Here is a 13,081-nt window from a genome sequence, read left to right as displayed (position 1 = left end):
CTCACAAAGGAGGGAAATAAGGGGGGGTGTCCTCCAAAGGCCCTGCATTAGAACTACTGTGTTTTAGGGCCAGAACACACATTATGTTTGACACTTGTTAGAATATAGGTGTCCAACCCAACTTTCAGGCAAACGTTAGAGCAGGGGGACACATCTTTAAAAACATCTTTGTCACCCCACGAGGTTCCAAACACTGCAAAGGGGAAGAATAGGCTTCAGGATTCCTTCACCCACTTCCTTCAAAGCTCTATGGGATAGCCACATGCCAGCTAAAATGCACACTTAACAGGATCAAAACATGTGAAATGTATTTGTTAAACTGCAATGCAGCAATGCATGAAAATGCAAAGCCAAAAAGTGAACACTCTACAGGAGTAAAGAATAAAGGCAAACAACAAAAGCTTACACAAACTGTTAAATGAGAAGGCCTGAAAGCACACTCCATTCAATGAGTTGGACATACACCATTAGAATTGCCAGCATGCATCACTTGAACCAAAATTGTTATATATTACTTTATTGTTATATATTACTTTAGATTGTTCTGAATACAGTTTGGGGCTGGTTATGATTGAGTGGCCATTGTTTATAATGTTTTTACCAGAGGCAGAAACAACATAATTTGAAACTTTTCTTATCAAGTTGCAGACTTTGACTTTGGCTAGATCCACACAAGTTTTTCTCCTTCTTTGGCTTCCAAACTGCAGTAGGTTTTTTGGAGCACACACATGACATTCCCTACTCCCTAAACTTTTCCTGACCTTCATATATTTTTTCTCAAAGCTGGTTTGGTATGATCTTTCTGGAAATAATGCAATCCAAGCACATTAGCAAGCTCTCTGTATGCAAAGGAGCACATTGTCACAGATCTTGTGCAATAGTATCTTTTCTCCACTGTACCACTGGAGGGCTTTTTGAAGTCTTTATAAAAAAATATTAGTAGTTGCTATTGCACTATAGTAGAATAATGTTATAGTGGCATTTCTTTTTTATTAGTTTTTTATTTTTAAAAAAGGAAAAAGGGTACAAAAAGGAAATGCCATTACAATGACATTTCTGTAAAGGGAATAAGGTTGTAATATAATGGAATGGAGGGTCCATGTATAAAGGGAACAAGTTTTTAGTCTATTCCACTGTTCATTGAATGTATTAACATGTTTTATTGCATTGTTTTCTTACTTTTGAAAAAAAATTGGCATTGTTCCTGATTTTTTGTGATCCTACTCCTATCGCATTTTTGGTTGGATACCTCAAACTATTTGATTGCATTGTCTAACACAATGTAATCCACTTTGAGTCCCAGTTAGAAAGACAGGCTTTAAATAAAGTAAATAATAAATAAATGAATAGCCTAGTGGCCCTAGCATGCGAATACTTAAATCTGCCAATCCAAGCCACTTGACTACAAAACAGATGTTTCTACAAATTTGGAAGAACCCCCAGGTTTGCAGAAAAATCTGAAATCCTAGGAAAATTACACTGGGCGTGGGTCAACCGCCGAAAAGCCAAAAGCATTTTCTGCACATGGGCTGAAGGGGACCTAGCAGGCAGTTCGTCGTTGTCATTGCCACCAACGGGCTGAAGCTGGGGCCAAGCAGGCAAGGATTCACCTCCACTGCCATCGCTGAGGGGAAGAAACTGGAGATGGGCAGGCAGCAGTGAACCCAGGAGCCATGCTGAGCCTGGCAGCAGAGGCTGTAAGCCACCCTCTCCATGCTTCTTATGCTAAAGCGATGCAGCCAGGCAGCTGCCCAGGAGAGTCAATGGCCCAACAAAGCAGTGGGGTGCCCACTCACATTGCTTAAGTTCTGGAATCCCACAGGGAGCTCCAAGCCTCTGACAGCATCGATGGTGCTGGTGAGGGGGACAGGGAGCCCACTGTGGCTCTCTGCACCCCCCCTTCCCCGATTCTCCCACTGAAGTGATGGGGTAGGCAGCCACCCCACAGTTTTGCTGCCTCAGCAAGTCTCCCATGTATGGACAAAATGTGTGGGTAGGATAAGAATTATTGGCCTAATTTCTCAAATCAGCCACAAACTTCAAAAGAGGTGGGGCAGACTAAGGAGTGCAACCTTTCCATTCCATAGAATACCACATTTTTCACTCTAAAAATGAACAGAATTGAGTTAAAAGTTTGCTCTGGTTCCAAGGCAGATTGCATTGACTGCTCAGTGCTTATATGTCACTTACTGTCTTGCTGCAACAGAACCATTACAATAGACAGCATTATTTTCATATCACAGGAAAGAACAGCAACACAAATATTTAGGATCAATATAGTCTTCAGGTATCTGCTTCTTTTACCGGCTGCTCCTTTGCCTTTAACAGCTCCATTACATGCACAGATTTGACTTAAGTTTTTCCTGCTGCACAAATGCAGTAACAGAGAGAGGAAAACCTCCCCTACTCAATATCTGCCGGACCCTTTGGATGTTCAAAACACACAAGCCTTGTCAGACTAAGGTGGCAACTCTATTGTGTTACACAGACTACACTACCAAAGCTACCTAGAGGACTACAGATGTAAGCCGTCACCCTATTTAGCTTCACTGACAGTCACCAAGTTGCTTTTTAGAAAAAGTTGCAGCACTCTCACTTCAAGCCCTACCCTGTGTTTTTCCATCAAACTCTCCACTGCTTTCTGATTAATGTGGCTCATTTTGCTCTTAATAGTTCTAGTATGCTTTTATAACAAATTAATGCACTGAATAATGGAAAATAGTTTCCTAAGGAAAAGACGCTTTCATTAGATTTTCATCAAGGTGCTTGGCACAGTGCACACTCTATAACCCCTGGAAAAATACTTTTTAAAAATTATGTTTAAAGTGATTTCCTGTTTCTTTGTAAGAGGTACAGGGGAAAAAATCAGACTTATGACTTCAAGTATGTTCTGCTCTTGGCCTCTCATACAGCAACAGGCACTTAAAAGCACCTGGAACTGATGCTATCTTTTTATAGTACCTTCCTCTTAGCATTCAGTATTGACCTTTTATGGAAGGACTTTGCAATAACGAAAAAACTCAATAGAGTTCAAAATGTCAGAAAATCAGAAAGGAAATGAGGTACGTGGGCAATGACCTCTTGGTTAAAATAAAACTCTTCCAAATGAAGCAAGAATTTTAGACATCAGGATGTTCATTCAAATCTTTGAATTGTAAAAATAAAATAAAGTGACATTATGCACACAAGCCTAAAGGCACGCACATAGGAACTGAACAAATACCATTTGACCATAGGTGAACATATGAGCTGCTTTGGTTCACCATGGGGAAGAAAAGTAGAGTATAAGCAGGGCCTTTTTTCAGCGGGAACATGGTGGAACAGAGTTCTGGCACCTCTTGAAAATGGTCACATGGCTGGTGGCCCCGCCCCCTGATCTCCAGACAGAGGCAAGTTTAGATTGCCCTCCGTGCCGCTCCATTTTTGCCGAGGGCGATTTAAACTTTTAAAAACTCTCCCCTTGTTCCAGCTGACCCAAAGTGACATCATTGTGCGGTCCTGAGTTCCACCACTGAGTTCCACCACCTCTTTTCCAAGAAAAAAAGCCCTGAGTATAAGTATCTTAAATAAATAAATGACCCATTGTATTTTGAACCCAACAGCTTGCGAAAAAGTAGATCATAAGTTCTTTACATAGATAAGGCAGGTAGACGATGGTACAACTTACTGGTGATCCTGCAATCCTACTATGGCTTTATTGCATCAAAGAAATACTTCTCTTCCTCAGTGCATAAGAAATATCCCGTCATTGAAGCTTACCTTCCATTGAGCCCATATACCTGTTTGGTGTTTGCATCATAATACAGGCAGAAGCAGTCTCCCCCGACACCAGTACTGCATGGTTCAGTAACATTTAAAGCGGCTGCTACAGCTACAGCAGCATCTATGGCATTTCCGCCACTCTTTAAAATATCTGCAATAGGGGAAATCATTAAATTTTTGGTAATATTATCTGCTGGAGTCTAAAATCATTGTCAAATAGAATAGCAAGTGCCAGATAGTAAGTCTTGGAATCACGGAATCTTTGGAAGTAGAGGTTAGGAGATGCTGATTTTCAAACTTTAATCAAGCAATCAGAAAGTGCTTTTTCAAGTTATTCAGATAAGGGAAGAGAGAAAGTATAAACTGCACATCCTCTATATGCCAAATGTAATGTTGAGAATGATCTTGTGCAGGATTGATGAGTGACACCCAGACAGGAAATACTGGCTGTATCTCCCCCACCTACAAATCCATTTATAAATTTCATTAACCACCTGGTACAGAAAATAGAATTAACGCCCTTTTATTTGTTCCTCTTAGCAGCCTAAAAGTACTTAAATAAGTAGTCACGTGAAGATGCCAATCTGCAGTCAAAAAAACCCAAGCACAAAGACATTTGAAACTGGCACTACAGTTCTTTTACTCTGTTTCAAAGCTCTATCATCTCATCTACAGTTAGATACGGTGGTGGAAAGTGCAGTCAAGTCATAGCTGATTTATGGAGACCCCTGCTGGTGTTTTCAAGGCAAAAGACTAACAGAAGTAGTTTGCCATTGCCTGTCTCTGCATAGCAACCCTGGTCTTCCTTGAAGGTCTCCAATCCACTTACTAACCAAGGCCAACTCCACTTAGTTTCCAAAATCTAATGAGATTAGATTAGCCTGGGCAAAATCACAGCATAACCTCATGCTATTCACAGAGGGCTCAAGATTGATAACTATATGCACAAATTATGGAAAAATTACTTTTTTAAAGATAAGGCCTTTTTCTCCCACTCCTTAGATGCCAATGCTAAAAATGGGTTTAATTTTTTATAGGAAGAAAGACCTCCTCCCCCTCCCACCATACACACACACACTCAATTTAATTCTAAGACTGTTCCTATATTCATAGTGGCAATAATGCCAATAATGTTGACTTTCAGAGTTCTTAATATTCACCAACATTACACAAAGGTGCCAGTACTCATATATAAAGTTGCATCAACTGTTGTGAGAAGACAGATGAATACACAGGTAAAGACAACCTCCCCCTCTCAAAAGAAACCCCAGATCCCACTCAAGGGAACAATTAAATCCAAATTACCAAGGCCAACATTTGTTGCAAGGGGCTGGCTTGATGCAACACAACCACTAGTGCAAACCACGGGAGATCTTCGAGAACAGAACTTCAGTTGAGACATCACTTCAGTAACAATATGAAGTCTGTAAAGAAAAACACGTTAAAAGCAGGCCCCATTCTTCCATGGCAACTTGCTGGGTGACCTTGGACCAGTCACATGCCCTTGTCCTAGCCTACCTCACAAGGCTGTTGTGAGGATAAAATGGAGGGAAGGAGAACAATGTAAGTCACTTTGGGTGCTCGTTGGGAAGAAAGGTGGGGATAACATGGCATGTTAATATTGATGTTTCACTTCAGATCTATTTTCAGATTTCAGGTTGATTCCAGATTTCTATTATACATATCTTATTGCATTGTTTTATTGGATGTCCCATGCTTTGAATCCCAGTGAGAAAGGGGGACTATAATGTAAATAAATAAAATAAACTTCCAAGTACTGTATATAAACAATTTGGATACAACAGTTGCAAAACGTAAATGGCACTTTATAAAACGTCACAAGGTCTTTAAAAACACAAGAGGCAGGTTTTTACGCTTCAATATTTATTTTATTTTACTTTTACTGACCTTTGAGCTACATCCAACATGAGCTAATGAATATCACCTCAGCTTCAATATACTGATGTTACATACTTAATGTCTTCATACTTTATGTAAAGCCATGGCTACTTTTGACAAATTAAAAGGAAACCTCCCATTCCAATCATTCTCGCAACCTATGACCCTAAATCTAATTCTCTTCTTCAAAATTCAAAGGCAGAATAGATTGCCAAGATACACAGAAGAGAGCAAGCTGGCCGGGGAGGAAGGGGGAGTAAAACCAGCAGCACCCAGCTTGCTCTTTCCTGGGCAGCTGTCATGGTGGCAGTTTTACTCTCGCGTCTTTGCGGCCAGCTTTCTCTACTCTCTACAATAGCCTGAGTGCTGCAGTGAGAGTGCAGTTGCTACCATGGTGTGTCTATGTGTTGTGAGGATAAAATTAATCACCGGAATGAGGCCTGAAACTCACAATTTACTTGCCCTCCTCCAATCCCTGCAATGGCAGCTGTTTCAAGCTGTGAACTGCCAACCATAAGCCATACAGGGCAATAGCATTGCTCTCTTTCATGGAGCATGAGGCAGGTTCCCAGTTGGGGATCAGTGCTCAGAAGAGTCACCAGTGGCATGTCAAAGAGCCACTGGTGGCTCCTGAGTCACTGAATGAGCATCTCTGGACTAGGATCACAAAAATTAGAAACAATGCTTTTAAAAATATCAAACACAACATGTAATTAACAGAGCAAAAAATTAAAGTAGAAAACAGTCCAGTAAGAGCAAGTATAAAACAGTCCAGGAAAGAGGAGCCCAGTGGCACAGAGTGGTAAGCTGAAGTACTGTAGCCCAAGCTCTGTTCATGACCTGAGTTCGATCCTGGTGGAAGCCTGGTTCAAGTAGCCAGCTCAAAGTTGACTCAGCCTTCCATCCTTCTGAGGTCGGTAAAATGAGTACTCAGTTTCCTGGGGGTAAAGTGTAGATGACTGGGGAAGGCAATGGAAAACCACCCCGGAACAAAAAGTCTGCCAAGAAAACGTCATGATGCGATGTCCCCCCATGGGTCAGTAATGACTCGGTGCTTGCACAGGGGGCTACCTTTACCTTTAAGAGTAAGATAATACTTACAATAAACAGAGAAACCTACTATAATCCTGTTCCCTTTATAAAAGTTCCCTCCATTCCAGTATACTAAAGCCTTTTATCTTTATAGAAGTGCCTGAATAATTCTGTTTTACTCTACTCAATTGCATTTAGGTGTGATGGGGTTTTTTTCCACTAGGATTCCAAACCATTTGCCATTTCATTCCATTCAGAGACCACAGTAAGTTGGGGTATGTCAGGAAGTCTTCCATTTATGAAATACGAGCAAGGGGAAGAAGGAGGAATGGGACTCCAGAGGGTCATCCTTAGAGAAAACGAACCTGTTTGATTCACTAATTGGTAGTACCTGCACATCAAACTACTGTTAAATGCCACAAACAGGCCAGACACATTTTGTTTGTCAGTTAGCAACTCCAGCATGTGCAGGTTTACTTTGTCCATTGAGAAAGCTACAGGGAGGTGCTTCAGTGTTCACCTGAGATTACTTCTAGACTGGAATCATAAAAAAGAAATACAGGGCACAATTAAAGCTGCAATCCTAAACATGCTAAGGACTAAGTCCCACTCAGTACAGTGAAATTTAATTCCAAGTACACCTGCTTAAGGTTGCCCTGTGTGTTTAGCTTCTAATTGACTGGGACTGCAGTGAATTAGCACACTTAGGATCCAGAGCTGTGACCCACAGGCTGTAATATCAAGAAGGGACACACAGGCCTCTAGGAAAAAACCACAGATTATCCACACAGATATTTCTAGGACTGCCTCCGCTTTACTGGCAGGACTTCTCTAGATCCTTTATTACAGCCAAAAATAAATGTGGCATGTGTGGCACCATTCAAACCAGAAAAAAAATCCACTATAAACTCTTCTGCACCAGAGGCAACGGCTGGACTAGACTTGGAGATTTTCCTAACTCTTCAACACCTACACAAGCCAAAATAAAAACAGGTGCAGCTTCTCTAAAGTACAAAGATGTGGGGAAAACATCACAACTTTATTTCTGTCTATCACATGATTTTTAACGAAACAACGAGGGGGGATTGGAACTATGCCTACAAAACCTAACATGAGAACCAGTTCATCTTTGGCACAAGAAGAAATTCGTGCGGAGAATAGCTGCGTTCCCTGTGACTCTTACAATAAATTGTATTGCTGTTCTTGCAAGATGAAGCATTATAGTTCTCAGGTTTCAGCGCCAGCATTTCCTTTTCACGGAATCGCTGGGCCCTTCTGTCTCACAGCTGCCATCCTTTTCAGAGCTGCTTTCCCCGCAAGCAAAAAAGGAGGACGGGGGGGGGAGAACAAAAAAAAGGTAAAAGCCACCCAGAAAAAAAAATTAAATCTCAGTTAGGTAGGCCTAAAGATCTCCCCCAGTTACAACTGATATCCAGACGACAGAAATCAGTTCCCCTAGAGAAAATGGCTACTTTGGAGCGTGGTTCCTCCCCACGCTCCACTCCCAAACCTCCCCCAGTTTCCCAGCGGGAGCTGAAGCAGAAACATTTCACTGCGCCTGCGCGTGGGAGCAAGGCAGGCGGAGATGGGTCATGTTAGGTTCACCCGCAGGGCTGCTGGCAAAAACGGCTCCAGTCGCGTTCGCGAGGAGAAAGGCAGGGGGCACCCGGCGCAGGCTGACCCAAAGGACCAATCTACTCGACGTGCGCTGGGAGTTCCGTGCCCGTTTCTGGGAACGCAGAACTCTCAGCGTATGCTTGCGTTGGCACGTCGTTCACTGCTCTTATCTTCTGCCTACAGCGGGGGCGGTAGCCGCCCCACTAGGCTTAGATGTTTCTTAAGGGGATGTTAACGATGAAGGGGGGAGGGGGGGGATGAAAAAAAGACTAGACAGGCGGGCGCGCGCCCCGGCAAAGAACGCCCGCCTTCCCTGAGGCGACTGCGCTCGCCCTACCTTTCGCGCCACGAAGGCTCCTTTGCAACGGCGGCAGCCTGCCTCGAGCAGCGGCTCGGGGAGAGGAGGAGGAGGCGGCCAGGGAGCAGAGTTCGGCGGTTCTTATGTGATTCCCACTATGGAGCTTGAGAATGATCGTCGTCACTGATCTGCCCGCCTTTTAATTGCTGCTTGCAGAAGTGCACGTGAACTTGGCACATCGAAAGATACGGTTCCAATCTTTGGAAATGGCAATAACCGAGAAGAGGGAACACGACTGACTCATAACGTGTACCAAATACGTCTGCGTAGCAGGGCAGCAGGTTTGGGCTGACTGTGGCCCTTCCACCTCCCGCCTGCGCTAGTTGTCATAGTTTCATATAACATTGGGGATCGGGGTGCTACCCTCAAAACTCTGCATGGGAGCTCCATGCTTGGACCTTTATATCCAGGCGTATGCAAGTCTGGTTTAGATAGGGCTGTGGCATTTACAGAGAGGCTCCCCCCTTCCCTGCCCCGTTTTCCTGACTTGAAATGGCCCTATGAGAGCTGCTATTTGCCCCTCTGGAGAAACTTGTGTGTGCTGAAAGCGACATGTATGTTTCTGCAGTGGCGCAGATAGCAGTTCCCTGGAACCATTTCAGTGTGAGGAAATGGACTGGAGGGGAGGCTTATGCTCCCTTTCCTTGCATACTGTGGTCCTGATCAGAATCAGGCCAACACTTGCCTGGAAATTAAATCCCAGCACATACCTAGTCAACAGTCTGCTTCTCCATTATGTAGACTTTGTGATGTGTGAATCAAGCCTCAGTGGACACAGCATGTAAGTGCATGCAAACTCTTGGCTAGAGGTTTCTTCCTACATAGAGCCAAGGGCAGAAGTGCTGGCACCATGTTCATATTGGGGTGCATGGATATGTGCTTGGCAGCAGGTGGGATGGAGCCAGCACAAACAGTTCTACTCCCCCTTACAGGTGCATTGCTTTATAGCCACACTGGGCTGCTTTGTAATGGATTACCTATTAAACAAGGCTCAAACATCATTTCTTGCCTTCTGCTACAGGAAGGAAGACTCATCTTTCCCTACAGGACCAACCAAACCATTACAAAATATTCACCAAGTTTTTAAACATCTTGTTCAAAGTGGATATTGTATTGACTTACAGTGTAATCTCCCTTGAGTCTCGGTGAGAAACGACTATAAAGAACATAAATAAAAATGAAGTGAAATCAGCAAAAATGGAACAATATTTTGGAGGTATGGTAGAAAAGACCCAATGCGGGCCAGGTATAATTTCAGGAATATAGAAAATATAATTTCAGAATTAAAATGACAAGCTTGCTTTCATGATTCGTGAGCTTATATACATATGTGTATTAAATGGGCTTATAACATGAATGTAGGAGTGGAACCATGTTTGGTTTGGAAAGCCAGTTTGGTGTAGTGGTTAAGAGCACAGAACTCTAATCTGGAGAACTGGATTTGATTCCCCACTCCTCCACTTGAAGCCAGCTGGGTGACCTTGGGTCAGTCACAGCTTCTAGGAGCTCTCTCAGCTCCACCCATCTCATGGGGTGTTTGTGGTGGGGATAATAACTTTGTAAACCTCTCTGAGTAGGTGTTAAGTACTGAATGGCAGTATATAAATTGAATGTTATTATATTATTATTGTACTAGACTTTAAAATGGTGTGTGGTTCCTGGGTGTTTATTGGAATATATGACTAGAACCTACACACATGCAGTTTTCTCCATGCAACCAGGAACCCTCTGTTTTCATTCTTCTGGTCACATAGAGCCCTAGATGCACAGACTTGAACATGAATCTTAAAAAGGCTTGTGTTAACAAATTATTCAAGACACATCAGCATCATAATTTGCATTGGCAGATAATTTAAAATCCACAGTACGATCATGAGAAACATTTATCAACCATTTTTCATTACGTTTCCATATAGGCTGCTGCAGCATTAATTCCTATTAGATATTGTGAAGGGAAGCCACAAGGAGAATACACAACAGGTTCATTTTTGGCCATGATGCAGGCCTAAAACACCTTGAATGTTCTCTGACACAATATAACCATGTTTAGTCCTTGACCTCTACAGAGGAACGTTGCAATTCTTCAAGCTGCCAATTAACACTTCAGTTGTCCTCTTGTAATTAAAATAGTGGATAAACTTTAAAAAAACCCTTTTCTTTAATTTTGAATGTACCATTATCTTTGCAATATTAACATGTTCACGGTAACAGACATCAGAAATAGTTTCACATAGCCTTTTTTTCTTTCTGCAAGGATGGCCTTCTGTGGCTTGTTAGCATATGGTTCAGTAAACTAATTTTGAGCCTGTCCTTACATCTTTTGCTCTATGTTTGTCTCTGACTTTATCCAAATGGTCAAGGAGTGACACTGTCGTAATGAGCTATTATCTCGAGAGTTCCAAGAAAGAGTTCCAAGAAAGGTGCCAGTGTGTATTATTATTTCCTTGGAATGCCAGAGCTCTTGAAGCAAAATATAAGATAACATCCAATTATCTTTCCTGCTTTTTTCCCTCAACCTTTCTACTGAATGTGGTGGTGATGTTATCTGATTATCTTTAGAAAGCATCAATTTAGAATTGCATGATGCATCTGGCAGTTTTTCTTCATTGCTACACACTCAGGGTTGGATCCAGCAATGTGTGGGAGGAAAGAAAAATGTATTCAGTGCAGTCCTGGTTGTGCAAGCAGTAGTACAATAGCTGCAGCAATACATAACACTTTAACATGTTTTTAATGAAATAATGTGAATATGTAGCAATGGAACATACAACAGAATGGTTCATATTATTTGATTTAATTTTGCTTTAGAACTGTGCCAGAAGAAATACCATGTGCTATGCCTTGTGCCCACAAAAAAGTGGGAATTAAAATCGCTTAGTGCAATCAAACTGCAAGGATCATGCTGCTGTTTGTGCATATGGAAATCCTCCATGGAATCCAGCTCATTCTTTCTGTACTGAAATAATTTCTAACTGTTCTTCTTCCTTAGTTGATATATTGGCTGGGCCGGACTGCAGGAAGACCCCCCCTCCCTCCCTCCCTCCCTCTCCCTCCCCCTCTCCCCCTCTCCCTCTCTCTCTGTTGCTAGTCCTTGCCTGGCAATCCCTGGGACATGCATGTGAACAGTGTCACCGGATATGTTAGCATTTCTGATAAAATTTGGGGAAATTCTAGAGCATCTGGCGACACACTGACATTTCTAGTTCTGTAGCTGGAAATTATGTCCTGGTCTCCAGATGCCTCCTCCTTCCCAGTTTCTCTCTCTGGGCCACTGAGTGCTGGCAGAGACCAGGAGTGCTTCGGCAACTGCAGAAACTGGGCAAATTGTACCTCAGCCACCAGCTGTCTTTCCCTCCTGTGCGTGCACAAGAAACTCTGGGACTGGTCGTTCCACAGAGAGTGGTTTTTGGACTAAAACTTAATACAATTCTTTTAAAAAGGTAGCAAGACTGCCTATCAGGAACTTGAGCTGAGACAGGAAGACTTCAGAGCTGTTGGTAGTGGGGTGATAGCTCCACTGGCCCTTCCTGCCAGGCCACTGATCTGCCGGAGGCTATACAAAAGAGGAGGAGGGACACAGCCTTCCATTTCACATGTATCTAATAGCAATCTCTTGTAGGATATGATTTTTCCTAGCAGATCTTTAAGCCAAAGAAGAATAACATCTTTTAAAACAGTGGACGTCAAGTTGTTGCACGGTCAATGAATAAAAAGCCTTCAGAATTGTTCGTGGAAAGGCTAATGTTACAAAATGTCCCGTTTTACCTGTAAAATGTGGTAACGTATTGGACTGCCAAAGGTGCCATTTAAGAATAGCTAACCAATAAGCTTTAAGCAAAATCTGGTGGTAGTGGAAAGTGCTGACAAGTCATGGCTGACTTATGGTGACCCTTGCTGGGGGTAAAATGTCAAAATTTTAAATAGCCTTAAACTGTTAAATGGGAAGCAGGATTGTGAAATAAAATGACTCTGGGAGGCACCAAACATGGTACTGAATGCACCACATATGTAGATCAGTCCTCCACCACCATGATACTGTAATGACTTATCTATAAACTATGGCAAACATTGAAGGATTAAGAAGGGACTGTCGAAGTTGCCTCCATTTATGTGCATGCAGAGAGGAGTTATTGTTTGGAAAACTGCATCACTCTTACGAGTTTTATGGCCTGCAAAGATTAATACATGGGAATAATTTCAGTAGAACTGTTTGCTGAAAATTGTAATAACTATATGCTTAAAGAGTAAAGGCTGTCCCATTGAAGTTGCTAATATAAATATAGCTGCAATGAGGAACATTTACTAAGAACCAAACATACTGAGGTTGCAAACTATCAGTACTACATGCAAAACTTTTAATATGAAAAACAGACATTGCCTTGTTTTATTTTTGTGAACTGGCATTAGATGCTG

At 42.3% G+C, this 13,081-nt stretch overlaps 1 protein-coding gene across 2 annotated transcripts in view; it reads right to left on the bottom strand.

Moving 5' to 3' along the window:
• Positions 1-8,756, bottom strand: part of LOC129331757 (glutathione hydrolase-like YwrD proenzyme) — a 32,562-nt gene extending 23,806 nt beyond the window's left edge. Inside the window, exons 1-3 of one of the 2 annotated variants that reach the window (XM_054982257.1) lie at positions 8,648-8,756; positions 5,068-5,186; positions 3,760-3,913 (exon numbers count right to left, since the gene is read on the bottom strand). In XM_054982257.1, coding sequence (XP_054838232.1) covers positions 3,760-3,913; positions 5,068-5,164 — 251 coding nt within the window. In that variant the 5' untranslated portion in view covers positions 5,165-5,186; positions 8,648-8,756. Of the gene's footprint in view, positions 1-3,759; positions 3,914-5,067; positions 5,187-8,647 lie in introns of those variants that run through there. The other variant, XM_054982258.1, reaches the window with a different exon arrangement.
• Between the last annotated feature and the right edge of the window lie 4,325 nt (positions 8,757-13,081).

This window comes from Eublepharis macularius, chromosome 6 (assembly GCF_028583425.1).
Source record: "Eublepharis macularius isolate TG4126 chromosome 6, MPM_Emac_v1.0, whole genome shotgun sequence".
Classification (NCBI taxonomy): Eukaryota; Metazoa; Chordata; class Lepidosauria; order Squamata; family Eublepharidae; genus Eublepharis; species Eublepharis macularius.
This window is presented reverse-complemented; position numbering and strand designations above follow the sequence as displayed.